Consider the following 19,012-nt stretch of genomic DNA (forward strand, 5'->3'; position numbering starts at 1 on the left):
ATCATCGAACAAGTTCTGATGAGAAGTTTGAAGACCAGCGGGGGGGGGGGGGGGCTCACACGAGGGCGAGGAATGACAGAGCAACAACGGCTGGAATGGCTACTATCAATGCCTGCCTGTGCAGAAATACACCAGGCAATGCAGGAGCTCACAGGTGTGAACTACAACACTGGAGAGCTGAAGAAGGACGTGACCAAGGCAAGACAATCTCGTGACTAGAAGGACACACTCTCAGCTCTTCAGTATTTGCAGGAACGGAATCCGTTTAGTAGTGATCCACGTCTGAGGAACATTGTCACTGGAGTTCATGCACACCCCACCATCAACGTCGATACAGCACATGCTGTAGGAGCCAAAATATTGAAATCTATGGATGGGAAAACACCTGCCGAGTACACATTTAAGAGGAAAGACCAAGTTGTCACCCTCGGCATGAAGTCATCTGTCAAGATTGATGGAGAGCAAGTGCAGGTTGACCCACAACTCCTCTTCCAGAGACTGATTACTGTTGTGCAGACAGCAGAAGAACTGAAGTCGGCCTTCAAATATGAACTGTGCAGCTATCCACCAGCCCTCTTTGATTCCTCTCTTCAGCTCCGAGAAGCACACAAGCCAGTCTTTGCTGATGCCATCTGGGATCTTCTTGGATCAGATGTCCCAGCCAATATCCCCAATGATAGGCAACAGTAGGTTTTGGATGGCGGGGCACTTGTTCAACGCATTCCATGGTCTCGTGGATCTACATAGAGACATATGCCACCAGTACACCGATTATGTAATGAAATACGGAGATGCCATAGTCGTGTTTGATGGTTATGAGAGTACCAACACGAAGGACATGACACACCAGAGACGGTCTAAAGGGAATGTTGGCACTACTGTGACATTTACAGCTGACATGCATCTCACAATGAAGAAGGAACAGTTTCTTGCCAAGAGGCAGAATAAACAGCGATTCATTTTTATGTTGAGGGAAGAGCTTCAGAAGAAGAACTGTGAGACACACCATGCCTCAGGGGATGCTGATCTCCTGATTGTACTGAAGGCCATGCAGTCTGCTACTGTCACCAACACTGTGTTAGTTGGTGATGACACAGACCTCCTCGTCCTCCTATGCTACCATGCAAGCTTAGAATCCCATGACCTCTTCTTTTGTCCTGAGCCAAAGAAGAACACGAAGAAGTCTCGCATCTGGAACATCAAGGCTACAAAGAAAATGATTGGTACAGACATATGCAAGCACAAACTGTTTCTACATGCATTTCTTGGGTGCGACACGACATCTTGTCTTCATGGGATTGGAAATGGAGCGTCCCTAAAAAAGTTCAAAGCAAACAACACATTCCGTGAGCAGGCCAAGGTTTTTGATACATATCCAGCTTCCGTATGTGATGTGGCAGATGCAGGAGAAAAAACATTGGTGATAATCGACAATGGAAAGTCAACTGACACCCTGGACACCCTCCGGTATCAGCAGTACTGGGACAATGTGGCTTAGAGCTCCTCTCACGTGCAACCACAGACGTTACCACCAACATCAGAAGCAGCAAAGTATCACAGCCTGTGCGTGTATCTGCAAGTCCAAGAATGGAAGGGATGTGCAGATGAAGTTCTTCGGACAGACTGAGGTTGGCAGAAGTGTGACGAGGGCTTTGTGCCACTTCAGACATCAATATCTCCAGCTCCTGAAAAGATGTTACGTGTCATTAGGTTCAACTGCCAGGCTGAATGTAGCACCATGAGATGCACATAGAAGAAGCACAACATTGAGTGCACTCCAGCTTGTGGAAACTGTAGGGGCTCTGGCTGCACAAACACTCCATGTGACAATGACGAGGATGATGACGACATTGTCGAGTTCTAACTTTAATACGCTTGATTTTTCTCAACATGTAGAGTAAGTTTACAATGGATGTAGTTTCTGAGTTTAATGCGAATTTTCATTTTCATTTTGAAACCTTCGTCAGGCAGATGTGATTGCCCCGAGTGGAATTGTGAATTTTGTCATGTTTCAATGATTTACATAATCATATTGTATTGCCATAGACTTGATTTCATCTTGTGTCTTCAACGTTTCCTTTTTTTTTTTTGGCCAGGAGCCAAAATCAGTATCAGGTAAATGTTATTTTTTTGGGGACAAAAATTGACATTTTTGGACAAAAAAGCTATAATTTTTTATTTTACCCTCAATACATTTCACTTTTTTATAAATTATTGTATATCAATATACTGACCATAACTAGAAACAATTAGAATGCAGAAAAACATATATTTACATATTAAAATATCAATCTTTACAATTTTCTCATTTTCCCCGAAGCTGGGTGGCGGCCATATTGGATTTCCATGATTTCAGGACTTTCCCCCCAGAGGATCCCTTAGGACTTTTTTTCTGTCACCGAGGACATATCCAGGAATCAAAATCTGTTGAGTTTGCTTTTGTTGCAATTTGTGGGATGTTGACCAAATATTTCTGCTAAAATGCCTGTACTGATATTTCAAAAATGTATTGGGCCCGATGTGTTCTCATGGATCAGGCTTTACATAGCGGAGGTATGCACTCTACAGAGTACCCTTCTAATATTAATTGTCCTGCATAATAAATTGAGTACATTTGAATAAACAGTATCATCATAACTGATTGATATTTTAAAAATGAATTATAAACCAGCCATTGATACCTAAATAAGAGGTGTGTCTTATCCAATTTGTTTATATATGAAAGTACAGTTTACATGTTACTTATTCAAGATCACAGATAATCGTTTTTTTTTTTTTACCATATTTGGTCATAAATGTGACATAATTCCATATTTGGGCAGATTTGCATCCGGAATCCTCCCGGATCTTGAACAGTCCCCTCATACGAGTTAAGAGCAAATGCTGAGTTTTAACAAAAAGTGCCAACACCTCTGAATTTAAGCAAAATTTTTGACAATAGCCATCTTACTACTGGTAGTGCTGGGTGGAGTGGTGGTGTCTGTGATCTGGCTACTTGGAGGCTTGGGTTGGGGGATCGCTTGAGGACAGGTGCTCTGCAATATGCTGTGCTAGACAGTCCAGAGCAGCCTGGCTGATACGGTGGCACCCAACCCAGATTGTGTCAGGTCACAGATCAGATCTGTGAATTGCTACAGGTATCATGTAAAACCTGTACCAACCTGTTCATGGTTGAGTGTTGATGATTAAACCTGGTGAGAAGGGTGTATGGATATGGACACCAAGCAGGATTACAAATAAAACCTATCGAATAGCAGAGGAGCTCCTTGTAAGTCAACGGCCATCCATATCTGGAGCCCAACTGCGTCTGTGGACATCCTCCTGCAGTGAGTTACTTTTCCTAGGAGGTTGTTGGCAGGATTTGCATTCGGTCAACCATAAAAAAAAACTTCACTTTGCAAATATTTTTTTAAACCACATTAAGTGGTGTGTGGTGGGGTGGTGCTGAGGTGTCATTCACCAGATGGTGGTCTCATTGGGTGCCTGGAATGTCCTATGCTGAAGAGATGGGGACGGGCCAGACATCTGTCTTGGAGATGCGAGATGGAGGCCCCTGGAGTACTGGTGGAAAGTGGATGCAGTGATGTGCTGTGTTGCATGCTCTGTATGTATGTATGTATGTATGTACAGGTTAAGCCATTAAGCTGTTGAGCTCATGAGGTTGATGGGTGACTTGCTTTACGCAAGTAATCTTTAAATAGCTTCCTCTTCCTCCAAGCCTTGGGACACCCAAAGATACTTGGCTCTTTCCATGTAAGCTTTAAATTTGTTCAAATGGTATACAATTATAAGTGTTGTTGTGCATATATTAAATATTGCATGTTTACATATATTATTGTACAGTCGGTCCCCTGTATCAGGCGCCGCTGGTTATAACAAACATTTGGAGCATGTTTTAATCAATGCATATTAACGCTGTATTCACGATCAACTTTGCTGGAAAACCCAGATGTAAAGAAAGATTGCTTTATCTCAGCAAGATGAATGCAGATACAAGGCCGAACGGTCAAAAATCATTGATATACAGCTTAGACTGTGAAAATTAATTATTTAAAACATCAAAAGAAACAATCATTTTATTATTTCCTTTGTGTTTGTATCACTGTGGTGGTGAAATAAGTATAAATTGGCTTTACTACGAAGTCCCCTGCAGCATTGAAGCAGATAAGACGAAGAAAGCCCCTCCCTTCTGATTGGTGTCTCAAGCTCCCACCATTCCTCCCCTACTAAATCCTTTAAATTGTTTCCCTTTGTACCATGTCTGCGTTTCCTTTACAAGTCATTCCACAACTCTCCACAAGCCAGCGAATCCCCCCCGGCCCTCCGTCAACTAATGCCGGGAGATGAGATTTCCAGTTTAACATCCATCCGAGGGACGGCACACACATTGATCAATCCACCCTGCCTGTTAAACACTGGGATGACAGTTTATAGCTGAGTTGGGATTCAAACCCAGGCTAGACAGTTTAGAGGCAAGTGTGCGTACTTCAAGGCCACCATGCCAGCCCTGCAAATGGAAATCCCTAGATCGTGCTTTATGTTTCATATAACTGTTTAACGATTTATATTGTTATCACATCTAATTTAATAAATTTGTTACTGGACTCAGACTTCTGTAATCCATTGTGTATATGAATATTTTGTACATATGCTATGCTATCTATTCCACCCTCCTCTCGCGACCTGTATGCACCATGTGTGTACAAGTCCAATTTCACCCCTCCGCCCCCCCCCCCTTTCTCTTCCATGAAGATGTAATAACAAAATAGCCCCTCAGTTTTCAGTTTGTAGATGAAGAAGAGAAAGTTCAAAGGCTAAGTGCAATAAATTTGAAGGTGTAAGAGTGCCAAATGATGATGGGATGAGTGTGTGACATGAGGCAATGGAGCAAGTGCAAGAGATTATTAATGAGGTGAAAGCAGGAAAAGCTTAAAAAGTGGTACGAGACAAGAGCAGAATGAGTTAAAGTACCTTGAGTGGTTTAACCACAGCATGTAGGTCTGTGAAAACAGTGTAGCCCCCTGCTGTGACAGAACTCATCTGGGGACAAAGGGAGATGAAAAAAAACAACAACAACAAAGATGAACAGAGATTGCTGTTTTTTAACTGGACACAGAAGTGAGTATATCAGAAGTTGGGATTGAAATATATATTTAACTCTGATTGGTTTCAAAGTTGAGCTGTTGGCCATGCCATGATATTGGAAATTGGTTCTGAAATAAGCACGACCGGTGCTGGGATATTAATGAACGGTGCGGTGCTGATGCTGTGTGGCATTTGGCAGGGTGAAAGATGTACGTAAAAGAGGAACGTAGCGATCCGATTCCCCGTTCCCAGCTCCTCAAACGCATCAGGTTCATTATCCTGTTGTAAGAGTGAGAAACGTTATTATGAATGGTAAGAAACAACAAAATTCATACAAAGCTAGTGTGTGTGACTGATGTGTTAAAGGATGGGCATTGCTATGGAGAATATGTTTGAGGTTGAGATGAAGGTAATTGGTGATAGCATCGAGTACGTACACTTCCAAAGTCGAAATGTGGCTCGTATTGTCCGGCTAACCCATAGTTAGCCACCTTGACAGGGAGAATAAGAAGTACAAGTCATACAATGTGAAGTCAAATTATTTCACTGACTAAATGCATTTGTAGACCACTGTCTACTGAGTGTTTATCTGAACGTCTTCCAAAATCTAAAAGCCTTCGCTCGTCTTTCTTGCAGCTTTATATGTACCCTGCTTGTTTTTTCTCATCACAATTCCTTCGCTGAAGGCCCAACGTGTTCGATAGTAAACTCTCTCTCGAATGGAACTTATCCAGGTTAAACTTGAGGATTGAGCTGTGGTTGTTTTAGGATAACTGACTATTAAAGACAAGTGCCTGTTTGGTCATGTCTAATGTTGTTTTTTTTTTTAACCTTGAATCAATCTTTAGCTTCCCGCCCCACCTGCAGTTCTTCAGCTGTATCCACATTGAGTCCCGTGATGACCTCAATCCGCCGGTTCAATTTCTTTACGATCCAGTCATCTTCTTCCCATAGCCAAGCACTGCGACACAAGAACCATAAGAAGGAAAGCTAAAGTGCAGGAGCTTTCAACAGAAAGATATACGTCTCGTTTGCAGAACTCAGGCAACAAAAAACACTTTTGATGACTTTGATGTGCCATATTCTTAACAGAGCGTTGGTGTTGCTGAATCAGTTTCTTGAGAAGGGTTATACTGGGTGGTTTGCCATTACCTTCACAGCGTTGTTTGTCCATGCTCTATCCTTTTAAATGCTCAGTGTTAAGCAAGGAAGCAGCACGTACCATTAAAAAAAGTCTTTGGTATGACTCGGCCAGGGCTTGAACCACTGACCTATCTTACTTGCGATTTTATGACTTACAATTATACTTATGATTAACCTACCAACCTGCAAGCACAACCCAAAAACTGGCACCGAGCTGACTTGTGTTCTGGCAAGAGTGAAATGTCAAAAGCTTGACACCATCTATCTCTAATTCCAGCAATCTGTGTGTGTCTGTATGTGTGTTTGTCTGCGACCGCCGTTTCTCGATGACCACCAGTCCGATCTCATTGAAACTTGCCAGGAATATTGCCGGGGCCCTGCGGATGTGCCTTTTCAAGGACTGATATTAATCGGACAAGCAGCTCCCAAGTTACGGCTATTTATCTGTCAACCAATGACAAGACACGGTGCTATGACGTCACAATTAATGTTTATTTATTTATTTCATTTTTTTGCACGATTGACGTCACAATTCTTCTTCTTCTTCGTTTCTTATGACGTCACAATCGACGCTGGGGACCTGAGTATGTGCCTTTTCAAGGTTTGATATCGTTCTTCATCCGTTTCAGCTGTTTCCCAAGATTTGAAAGCTGTTTTTTCCCAAGGTTTAAATTATTTGTTCAAATTATTAATTAATCCCAAAGTTTGAATTTTCCCAAGGGAAGCAGCTGTTTCCCAAGGGTTTGAAAGCTGTTTTTTTTCCCAAGGTTTGAATTAAATGTTGTGCTTGGTAGACCAAGCTGTTAGGGTAACAGGGGCTCCAACTCAAGACTCTAACTCTAACATTTACAGAGAGAGGGGCGAGAGAGGAGGGGCGAGAGAGGGGAGAGAGGGGTGAGAAAGGGAGGGAGGGGGAGAGGGGGGAGAGAGGAGGGGCGAGAGAGGGGAGAGAGGGGTGAGAAAGGGAGGGAGGGGGAGAGGGGGGAGAGAGGAGGGGGCAAGAGAGGGGAGAGAGAGGAGGGGGGAGAGAGGAGGGGAGAGAGGAGGGGTGAGAGAGGGGGGCGAGAGAGGGGGGCAAGAGAGGGGAGAGAGAGGGGAGAGAGAGGGGAGAGAGAGGGGGCGAGAGAGGGGAGAGAGAGGGGGGCGAGAGAGGGAATGAGAGAGGGGGCGAGAGAAGGTGGCGAGAGAGGGGGCGAGAGAGGGGGGCGAGAGAGGGGCGAGAGAGGGGGCGAGAGAGGGGGCGAGAGAGGGGGCGAGAGAGGGGGTGAGAGAGGGGGGCGAGAGAGGGGGCGAGAGAGGGGGCGAGAGAGGGGCGAGAGAGGGGAGGGAGAGAGGGGAGGGAGAGAGGGGAGGGAGAGAGGGGGCGAGAGAGGGGCGAGAGAGGGGGCGAGAGAGGGGGCGAGAGAGGGAGGGAGAGAGGGAGGGAGAGAGGGGAGGGAGAGAGGGGAGGGAGAGAGGGGGGTGAGAGAGGGGGGTGAAAGAGGGGGTGAGAGAGAGAGGGGTGTCACAATTAAAGAGAGGGGGAGAGAGGAGGGGGAGAGAGGAGGGGGAGAGAGGAGGGGGAGAGAGGAGGGGGAGAGAGAGGAGGGGCGAGAGAGGGGGACGGGAGAGGAGGGGTGAGAGTGGGGGCGAGAGAGAGGGGCGAGAGAGGAGGGGGGAGAGAGAGGAGGGGCGAGACTAGGGGGAGAGAGGGAGGGGCAAGAGGGGGGAGAGAGAGGGGGTGAGAGAGGGGGGGCGAGAGAGGGGGGGCGAGAGAGAGGGGGTGTCACAATTCTTCTTCTTCTTCGTTTGATATGACATCACAATTGATGCTGGGGACCTGAGTATGTTTCCCAGGTGTTTCCCAAGTTATGGCCATTTATGATACAGTTGGTCCGATCTAATTGAAACAATGCCCCAATCCAGTCGTCGTTTACGAGAGCGAAGGAGCGAAGCTGCACATACTGGCACGCACCTACAGGCATGCACTAAACTGGACTGGAAACTGAATGGAAATAAACAAATAAGAAACTGGCTCATATTTCAACTTAACTTGATAAAGACCTCAAAATGTTAATAAAAAATAAAAAAAATTCTGGCTTCTACAACACGCAGTAACAACCCTTCAAAAGGGAACCGAGCAATGGGATGAAACCGCGAGTCTTCAGGGCACTCAGACAACCAAACTAAATGACAAGCCAAAGTTCTCCAGTGGATATGCAGATTGCTCTGCACCTAGCAGCTGCTTACTCGTATTTTTTGAGCTGCTACTCACGTACTGTGCTCTCTTCTAAACACTTCTAAATTTTGAGTATTCTATCGCAATTTGAATTTTTTTTTCAAAGAGCAAGAACAATAATAGAAAATTTTTTTTTTGGTTTAAGCCTGTCAATCGCTTAGTCCCTTGGCATCCCATCTACCGGCATTAGTCGGTGGATGTCCTTCGCGAAGAGTAGGCGAGCCATCGCCGGTACCATGAACAAATTCCAAATTCCTTCACTAACCTACAGAAGGCATCGCATGAGCAGCATAGCCACGCCTCAGCCAATGATGCTACCCCGCAGCCTTGTGCTGCAAATGAAAGAAGAAGACTTAGTCCCCTTTTTGCATGCTGCTGCTTTGTGTTGTGCAAGTTAGAATTTCATAGCAGTGTTGCTTGTTATTTTAAAAAGTCTCTGTGTCGTCACGTTAAAATTTGATCCACTTCTTGTTTGTTAAAATAGCACAAGATGGGAAGCCAAACCCTCGGCTGTAAAAAGGCAACAAAATACATCAAACAAAATTTTTCTTTTGCTATAATTTTTCAGGCATACAGTTTTCATTGTTGACATTCAATCGTAGAGTAGCAAAATGTTACATCACAAATATGCTGTTAGTGTCGAGGTAAACAGGTCTGTAATCATGCATCATAATGCTGGTGAAGATAATAGTCACATGAAAGACAAAATACTGCATTGGAGGATCAGAAGGAACCCAAAGACGCAAAGAGGAAACATGGAGCCATCAGGAGGAACCTGGATACGATATGGTTTTCAGCTGATACTCCTCCACCCTCAAACCAATCCAGGCATGGCCAAGTGAGCCTTACAAAAATGATACTCATCTACCCTCAAGTGAGGATTTGGATCTTTACCAAAAATGAATCAATTCTTCCTTGTCACCAAGCTTCGTCCGAATGTGTCCACAATTTTTTGAGATATCGTGCTATATACAGTTTTTGGCACAATCCATCAATGATGAAGAATCACTATAAAAATTCTAGTGTCCAGATTCGGATCCAGATCTTCACCAAAATCTAATCATTTCTTCCTTTTCACACATCCAAACTCTCCACCAAATTTCGTCCGAATCCGTCCACAACCTTTTGAGATATCCTGTTCACAGACAAACAGACAGACAGACAGACAGGGGTGAAAACAAAACCTCCGTCCACCTTCGGTGGTGGAGGTAATCAAGAGCAAAAGGGAGATAATATAAGTTATACCTACTGTACCAATGTACTTGCACAAATTACCAGTATGATTACGCATTCTTCTTTTTGATTCAGGTTTAAGGACCAAAGTGGGATACAAGAGTGGTCAAGACATTTTGGGTAAAAAGAATGATCAGTTACAAAGATATAATTAGCCAAAGAGATCAATCATGAAATGCTTACGTCGATTAACAAAAATTATTTCGTTTGTCTGTGTCGGAGTGGCGACCCGTCCAGGATTGTTCCCAATAGCCAAGGAGACTGCTTCGGCAGCACCGACGCTCTGCACAGAGTATGGTCCCAATGGATGGATGGATGGTACACAAAGTAAACCATAAACTAGAGTGAAGTCGATAGTGATCCATCACAAATCCTCACGCTTCCCACCAAAAGTAAAGTTGAAAGACGACAAAAATTCCACCAGGAATGATTCAATGTCAAATTCGAGTTTCATTTTCTTTTTCCATTTTGATCACCCACTGGTGAATGAACCAAATCCAAATCCAAAAAGATCGTGACCTATTTCATGCGTCTCCCAATATTGATCGCATATAGTTTCTTTTTTTTTTAATGTTTAAAAATGTGCCCATAATTGCATTCTAAGGTATTTGACCTTTTGAACTTGCCCCAAGGGGTGAGGTCAAAAATGACTGCTTTTGCACCTTCTTGCCATGTGGTGATCATAACGACCAAGTTTGGTGAATTTATGCCCAACCGTTTCGGAGGAGATAGCATGACGGACTGACGGACAGACGGACAGACAGACAGAGCTGATTACAATATCACCCCGTGTTTTTTCAAAAGGTATGCAGATAATTAGCTCATTCATCAGAATATTGTTTCCTTAGTTTTTGGCAGCCCAGCCTGTTTTTTACTGACTTGACTAAACAGGTGAGTCAAGCACTGACCAAGGATGGCATCCTTTAAATTCTCCATTTGGGAACTGCGTGGGAAGAAACAGATATTTAAAAAGCAAACAAACTTTGTCTGAAATCACTGCCAAATAAAAACTCTTCCAGGAAGAGGAGTGAAGTAAAAAAAAAAGTTAAAGTGGTGAATGATAAAACGTCACCTTTTTGACACGCGATACTGGGCCACAGTCAGCTCTCCAGTTAAAGGGTCGTGAACTGTAGCTCGGTTCAACTACAAGGGGGGTGACAAGGGATATACAAGCAAAGGAGCCATTAGAATAATTTTAAGTTCCCTTCTCTTAACCATTCGAGTGTTTACATTCATGTTAATCATCACCTAAACTGACTGAAAATTAAGTGCAGAAGACTTTGGCTTTTTGATCGTGCTGATGAGCCTGCCCTTTCGGCATCTCTCTCGTATCTCTTTTGGACCAGAAATCCATACCAATCCAAGGAGCTCCTCTCCCATCCTTCAACCCCATGCGGCACTCACTCTTGATTGTTCACAGGAAGCAAGTACCACATGCAGTGGAAGTTTGGGGGAGGAGATAAATAAAGTTAACATATTTCCAAAATCACTCACACATAAAAATGTATACAATCACTTTTAAGTATGGTGAAACAAAATTATTAATAATAATAAATAAATATTGCAGCTGTGGTCAGTCAATTTCCTAAAACAAAGTCCAAATGTTTTATGGACTTTTTCTAATTAGGTGCTGCTCCCCTTTAGAAATGTTTTCTTTCATAAAACGTGTATGTAGGTTTTTAAAATTGAAAATCTTGGCCCTTGCACTGCCTTTGTTCATTTCTTAAATAATAGGTTGAAGCTCATGGAGGAGCGAGAACAGAACGGACCAGGAAACAACAGAACAAAAGGAACAGCAGAAGGAGAGGGGGAAACCCACAACAGCAGAGTTGACGGACACATAGAGAGACTTCGAAGATAAGTGATGTGAAGAAGAATGAGTTTGAGGGGAGGACTCAGGGGTGGACAAGATGGACACAGAAGCAAGCAAGCTCTCAGGAAGAAAAACAGGAAAGTTGGAGAGAGAGGGGCTTGGGGAGAGGGTATCATAGATCATGGTTTTAGATGGGGGATGAACTGAGATGGTGGGGAACAGCCGTCTTGAAAACCTGGAGGGAAGAATGAGATTGAAGAGAATGTGGAAGTTGATTCCACAGCCAGGAGAAAAGAGGAATGAATAAGTGTAGGTGAGCAGTGAGCCTGGATTGAGGTAGTTTCACCAGAAGGGGGTTGGGAGCAGACCTTGTGTGCCCCACAGAAACCTGGGGGAAACAAAGCATGGAAAGATCAGAGAGTGGAAGACAGAGAGTGATAGGCCCATAGACTCAGCATCATCACGGGAGATTCCAATGATCTTGAAGGCCGTGGTTTCTACGGCGTCAAGCTGAGAAAGGTATGAAGCGGAAGTGCAAGCCCAGATGGGAGAGCAGTCCTCTATCAAGCTGTGGATGAAGGTCTTGTAGGTGGACAAGAGTTCAGGTGTGTCAAGGAAGGACTTTGCATGGCAGAGGGTGGCGACTGGCTTAGGAGGTTAACTGAGAGGTGTGGTTTGATCAAGAAAGATCGTCGCTGATAGTGAGGCACAAAAGTTTGAGTTACTGAACTTCTTAAAGAGGATTGTTAATGAAGAAAGCAGATGGGAGGGTTTGCCAGACAGTGCTTTCGGAGAGAGACAATGAGTGTGTGAGATTTATCAGGGTTAAGAGACTTATTCCAAGTGTTTGACCAGCTTATGATTCTATCAAGGTCTCCAAAGATGGAAGAAGCTGCTGCCTGCTTCTCTGAAGGATGAGTGATTATACGGCAGAGGATGGAGTCATCATCAAAGAGAAGAGGATTTTCCAGAGAATCAGAGAGATCGTTGATGAAGATTATGAATGGGATTGGGCCTATAACACTGCCTTGGGGCACTCCAGCCTTCACAGGGAGAGGAGGTGAAAGGATTCTGTTGACGATGACAGTAGAATTCAGCAACCCAAGAGTGGAGTTGGCCTTGAATGCTATAGGCAGAGAGTATGAAGAATAAGGTAGGATGCTAGACTGTATCAAAAGCTTGAGAAACTTCTTGAGAGACGGCCCTGATCTCATGTCTGACATTGAGGGTCTCCATCTATTGTTGGGAGAGTAGGAGCAACGTGTCCAAGGTGGAGTGACATGTTCTGAATCTGAATTCATGAATTGAGATGAGACTGTTGCTGAAAACCTGGTGTGGAAGGGGGAAAAGAGAATGGCAACCTTGACTGATTCTGCAACTGCATCAGCTCGAGCATCGTAAACATCTGCTGTGCTGCTCTTGCACATCCTATCTCTGCCCTTTTCACCCTATCATTTGCCCTCGGTCATTTTCCATCTGCTTGGAAATCAGGCAACGTCATAGCATTATATATAGAAGGGGCAAAAACCAATCACTTGAACTACCGACCTATCAGCTCGTTTCCAATCATCAGCAACATCATGGGATCCATCTTGGCAGTTGACAAAAAAATCCTTCCTTGATGCACACAAGACCAAGTGCTGCTCAAACAGCTGATCCACTCCACTGTGATCATTACCAGAATAAAGATCTTCTCCAAAAGAGTCCCAACTGATTTTATTCAGTGCTCCTCATGCAAAGCAACGAGATGGATCCAACACATGTGTCCACAAAGACCACCTTTGTTGCTGAATGCTTATGCTCAATCAAAATACTAGCGAATGTCACTATGAGCTTCAATCTCAGGTACCTCATTGCTCCCAGTCAGTCCTACAGAAGTAGAGTTCATCGTCCTACCTTGTATTTATGCATTGGCAGGAGCACTAGGCTGTGAGAAAGCAGTACCATACTCTTGCCGACTCCAAGCTACTTCAGATGTTTCACAGGGACAGAAAACGAGGACTTTGTGGACTTCATGGAAGTTGACTTACTGGTCACTCTGATGGTTACCATACCCAAGGAGTTGCTGTAGCTGTGTCCACTAAGCTGACTCCAATGATAAGTGAGGTAACACTGGTCAATGAGCGTATTATGAGACTTCGGATTCATCACTCCTTAGGTGTCGTTTCCCTGGTCTCTGTTTATGCTCCGACTGAGGCGAGTGATCTCACCGTGAAGGACGCATTCTATGCCACGCTCGAGTCTGTGGTTGATCAGTACCCCAAGAGGGATACACTTCTAGTCTTGGGGGATTTCAATGCATCGACTGGAACTGATGGGGATGGTTATGAGGTGTGTGTTGGTCCCCATGGGTCTGGAACTGTGAACCAGAATAGCACTAAGTTCCTTGACTTTGCAAGAAGTCATGGACTTAGGGTGGCTGGTTCATGGTTTCAGCGCCCACAAGCTCATCGCTGGACTTTGTATTCCAACAATGGTGGTGTGACAAAGGAGATTGACCATGTGCTCGTTGATGGTCGCTGAAGGATGATCCAGAACTGCAGGATTTTCCAGAATGCTCCACACCTGTCAACTCTCATGTTTTTTTTGCCGTGAGACTCAAGACAATCTGTTGAAAGTCACGTTCTCACAATAAATTCTCACACTTTTTTAAAAATCTCGCAGCAACAAAAATATTTCCAACATTATTGCATTACGACTGGTTTAACTAATGTTATAACCTTGAATACCGACTTAAATCCGATTGCTTTGCGTCGTTCCACACATCCTTCAAGCCCACCATCCTTGATGGTGTCGGTAAATGTCTTGGAACTCACCATAGGGTGAAGAAGAATTTTGTCTCTCAAGGGACATGAGATACCATTGACAAGACTCGCAGGGCCAGGATTACCAACAGAGCTGAGCTGTTCAGGGAGTTGAGGTGTAAAACTGTACATGTGCTGAGGGTGGACAAGGAGGCCTATGTGCTAGGAGTCTGTGAGGACGGTAGAGTATCACCTGTGGTCAAGTGATTCTTGTCCTGCTTACAAGATAATTTGCGCATTGCGTTCCTCCAAGCCCGTCCCTCGGTGTACTGCAGTGAGAGCGGAGGGTGGTGGGCTCTTGACAGCGGAATGCGAACTAAAGGTCCGCTGGGCTGGTTACTTTGAGTGGCTGCACCAGGCTGACCGAGCAGCTGTTGAGTTGGATGTCAGGGGTGTTACCACACCCATTGCTGACCCTCTAATCAACTCCGATTCACCTTAATTTGTGGAAACAGGCTGTGGTGAACTGTTTGAAATGGAGTAAAGCTCCAGGGATCTGTAGCATCCATGCTGAACTTCTCAAGGCTTGTGGAAATGCTCCACTCATGTCGTAGCATGCAGTTCTATGCTACCTTGATTTCGCAGACGATACAGTCATCTTTGCGGAAACTTAGGATAGTCTTTTCAGGGCCCTCGAGGTGCTGAATGAGGAGTTGAGTCGCTGGGATTACGGGTGTCCCGAGTCAAAATGAATATCCATGCTTTCAATGACATCTTGAGTGCTGATATCTTGTCTGTACCTGTTTGTGGTGAGGATGTTGAGTTCACGGAGAGATTCACTTACCTTGGCAGTGATATTAATGTGTGTCTGGTGTTGGCTCAATGTTTAGGGTGGTGGGCTTTGGATCCTCGGATCCTGAGTTCAAATCCCCCTCGGCTGTTGAATTAATACCAGATGGGGTTGACTCTGCCTGTCATTCCGAGTTCAGCAAAACTTCCGGCAAAATGAGTTTGGAAAAATGAGTGCAAACTTGCTGGTATGCTGTGTTGGAGTGGTGACCGGTCCAGGATTGTGCTCAATAGCCAAGGAGACTGCTTAGGCAGCACCAACACTCTGCACAGAGTATGGACCCAATGGATGGAAGGATATTCATGTCTCCGCTGGCTGTGAGCCAAAGGTTAATAGATGTATCGGTAGGGCCTGAGGAGTCATGGATTCACTGTGTCATGGGGTGCAACACTTTTGGTACCTGTGCAGTGGGATGAAAGTCCGATTCTTTAGGTCCTTGGTGCTTCCATTCTTGCTCTCTGGATGTGAGACTTGGTATCGACTCTGACCCAGGATCTGAGATGGAGACTTCACTCCTTTGCTACCAGGTCTCTTCAGAGAATCCTTGCCTATCACTGGTCAGACTTGTGTCCAACAAGCGGTTGCTGAGAGACTCAAATGAGATTTGTTACTTGCACAGTCCGTGAGCGTCAGCTGCGGCTGTATGGACATGAGGCTTGTTTTCCTGACGCTGATCCTGCTCACAAGATTTTCTCAGCGGGGGAGTCTCGTGAGTGGAAGAGGCCAATGGGCTGACCACGTGCCTTGTAGTTGCAATAGGTTGATCAGTATTTCGAGGAGATGGGTTGGGCCAAGCATCTGCCTGGGGGGTGGCCAGACGGTGGCCCCTGGATTACCGGCGGAAAGTGGACGCAGTGATGCGCTGCTCTGGCGCATGATCCCATACCTGACCTAACCTGACTTACCGGTACCTTAAATGACTATGCAATTAGATATATATTTGTCAGTGAAAATGCAAAATAACTGGAATTAAAGTTATTGCAATTAAATTTGCAAAAAAGAAAAACTGTCTCTTTCTGTATCTCCTTGATACTTTAACTTGACCTCCTGTGATTATGCCATGTGCTGTATGGTGAAATACTGTATACTCCGCACATGCGTATATCCTGCAGTTGGAATTTTTGGAACTTATTTAATGTATCGCCCATGCATTATTTTCATGAGCATACGGTAGTCCAAGGTACGTCATGATACTTGCTGAATGTTAAGGAGCAAAATAAGTGAGTCAAGTTCTAATCTTTTGTCACAAAACTGAGTAAATAAGAGTGAGGATATAACCAGTCCTTTGCAAACAGAATCTCAACACTATATGAATGTGGTTTTATCCAGAAAAGTAAAATGAATTCGTATTTTCCCTCACAATATGAATCCATCCTTTCTACCTTTCTGAAATATTTTTCGTCATCCTTCCTTCTCCAATATCACACCATCCTTTTCTATAATATATTTTGAACAATGTTATAAAATCATTATTATCCCCTTTGTTGTTCCAACCCTCACACCTCCATCGCATACCTTAGGCTTGGCAAGTCGCATCACTCTGTTGGCTTCTGCTTCGCTGATGACATCATGATACCTGACGATTCTTGGAGAGTCCCACTCCATCTCTTCACGAAATGGCGCAATGACCAAAAGTGGATGTGACGAAGGAGAGCCGCCCGCATATCGGCAAGTCAACTTGGCACGGTGTCTCTCCGTCTAGGGAAGTTTCATGGATCAGAAATGAAAGCAGTTGTGAACAAAGGAAATGTCGAAGAAATATAATTTAATCGATACTGGATCATTAAAGTGCTGACGAATGTGCATGCAAAAAGGGCCAGTTGAAACAAATGTTACCAAGCTGCCCCACTGTCGGTGCACATTACCATGTTTACACCTTCTCCACGACACAGCTGTTCATAGCTGGTTTTATAGTGTTTTCGTTTTCCTGCACGTCTCGAGCGTGAGCTTTCTGAGCGTATCCCTGTTGTGGGCCACGTTCTTCCTTCAGCATGACCCTTAGTGGCATAGCCCAGTGCTGCCATAAAGTGAAGCAGGTTGGTTTGTGCACGCACATTTGTTGGGTCTGTAATCCAGACATAACACAAAAAGTGATGGTCTGCAGAAAGGGGACAAATCAGTATAACTGAGAAGTAAGAATCCTTTTTATTCTACAAAATTGAAGCTCATGTTGAGAAAAGTGACAGCAGGCAAAAGGGAATGCACCAACAGTGGGGCAATTTGGTAACGAGCAGGGGGATTCATGAACAGGAAAAGAAGAAGAGAAGGAAGTACAGAAACTGACGTTAACAAGGCTCCTCAGAGTACGTGATCAGGACAAGGACGCTTGAACCCAGCACAGCAGTATGCGCGATTCAAGACACTCAAAGAGAAACGTAAATACATCATCAACAAATTAACACCAACAATGAACAAAAACTGCGTTGCATGAGGAATATAAATTGTGGAGGGAATAAAAAAAACAGAAGATGAGAGTTCAGGAGCAATGATACAGCAATTAAAAGCAAGGAATAAGCAGTGAAGAAGTATACAGTGCCGACAGAGAGTATTCACACCTCTCGACTTTTGTCACATTTTGTTGTGTTACAGCCTTAATTTAAAATGGATCAAAGTTTTAAAAAAAATTGTCACCGATCTGCATAAAATACCCCATATAATGACAAAGTGCAATCATGTTTGCGGAAATTTTTCAAAATTTATTGAAAATAAAAAGCTCAAATGACTTGCGTCAATAAGTATTTAACCCTTTTGATATGACGCTCTAAAATGAGCTCAGGTGCGTCCAATTTCCCTTGATCGTCCTTGAGAGGTCTCGACAACTTTATTGAAGTCCACCTTGGCCAATTAAATTGATTGGAGATGATTTATAATGAAAAAAAAACATTCTATATCAGGTCCCACAGTTGACAGTCAGAGCAGAAACTCCGCCATGAAGTCAAAGGAACTGTCTGTAGAACTCCGGGATAGAATTTTGAGGAAACATAGATCTGGGGAAGGGTATAAAACAACTTCTAGACTCGAGAGTGTTGAAAGTTCCCAAGAGCACAGTGAGCTCCATCATTAGGAAATGAAAATAATATGGAACTACCCAGACTCTTCCTAGAGCTGGCCATCCGACCAAACTGAGCAACTGGGCAAGAAAGACCTTGGTCAGGGTAGTGACCAATTACCCAATGATCACTCTGACAGAACTAGAGTTCCTAAGCTGAGATGGGAGAACCTGCCAGAAGGACACAAATCTCTGCAGCACTTCACAAATGGAGACTTTGTGGGAGAGTGGCCAGACGGAAACCACTCCTGAGAAAAAAGGCACATGACAGCACACCTGGGGTTTGCAAAAAGGCATGTCAAAGACTCTCAGAGCATGAGGCAAAATATTATGTGGTCTGATGAGACAGAAAATGAACTGTTTGGCCTGAATGCAGAGCATGACGTCTGGTGAAAAACCAAGCACAGTTCATTACCCATCTAACACCATCCCTACCGTGTAGCATGGTGGTGGCAGCATCATGCCATGGGGATGCCTTTCAGTGGCAGAGACTGGGAGACTTGTACAGATAGAGGGAACAATGAATGGAGCCAAATACAGACAAATCTTTGAGGAGAACCTGCTTCAGAGGGCAAAAGACCTGAGACTGTGGTGAAGATTTACGTTCCGACATGACAGTGTCCCCAATCATCGAGCCAAAGCAAGACTGGAATGGCTTTGGAACAAGAACGCGAAAGTCCTTTAGTGGCTCAGCCAAAGCCCAGACTTGTATCCCATTGAGAATCTGTGGAAAAAAATTGAAGATTGCTGTTCACTGATGCTCCCCATCCAACTTGACAGAGGTTGAGCAAAACTGTAAGGAAGAATGGGAGAAAATCCCCAAATCCAGGTGTGCAAAGCTGATACAGACGTACCCAAGAAGACTCGAAGCTGTAAT

General features: G+C 44.3%; 1 protein-coding gene across 3 annotated transcripts in view; it reads right to left on the reverse strand.

The window, feature by feature from the left end:
* Window positions 1-19,012, reverse strand: part of LOC147013138 (prolyl 4-hydroxylase subunit alpha-2-like) — an 83,396-nt gene that overhangs the window by 13,334 nt on the left and 51,050 nt on the right. For all 3 annotated transcript variants that reach the window (XM_085854747.1, XM_085854745.1, XM_085854746.1), the window contains exons 8-14: window positions 16,952-17,151; window positions 16,602-16,784; window positions 10,752-10,822; window positions 5,947-6,046; window positions 5,523-5,576; window positions 5,299-5,364; window positions 4,972-5,040 (exon numbers count right to left, since the gene is read on the reverse strand). In XM_085854747.1, the coding sequence (XP_085710873.1) occupies window positions 4,972-5,040; window positions 5,299-5,364; window positions 5,523-5,576; window positions 5,947-6,046; window positions 10,752-10,822; window positions 16,602-16,784; window positions 16,952-17,151 (743 nt within the window). The remainder of the gene's footprint in view (window positions 1-4,971; window positions 5,041-5,298; window positions 5,365-5,522; window positions 5,577-5,946; window positions 6,047-10,751; window positions 10,823-16,601; window positions 16,785-16,951; window positions 17,152-19,012) is intronic.

Source organism: Eptatretus burgeri, chromosome 14, assembly GCF_056783735.1.
Source record: "Eptatretus burgeri isolate ZD-2024b chromosome 14, Ebu_testis_v1, whole genome shotgun sequence".
In the NCBI taxonomy this organism is placed as follows: Eukaryota; Metazoa; Chordata; class Myxini; order Myxiniformes; family Myxinidae; genus Eptatretus; species Eptatretus burgeri.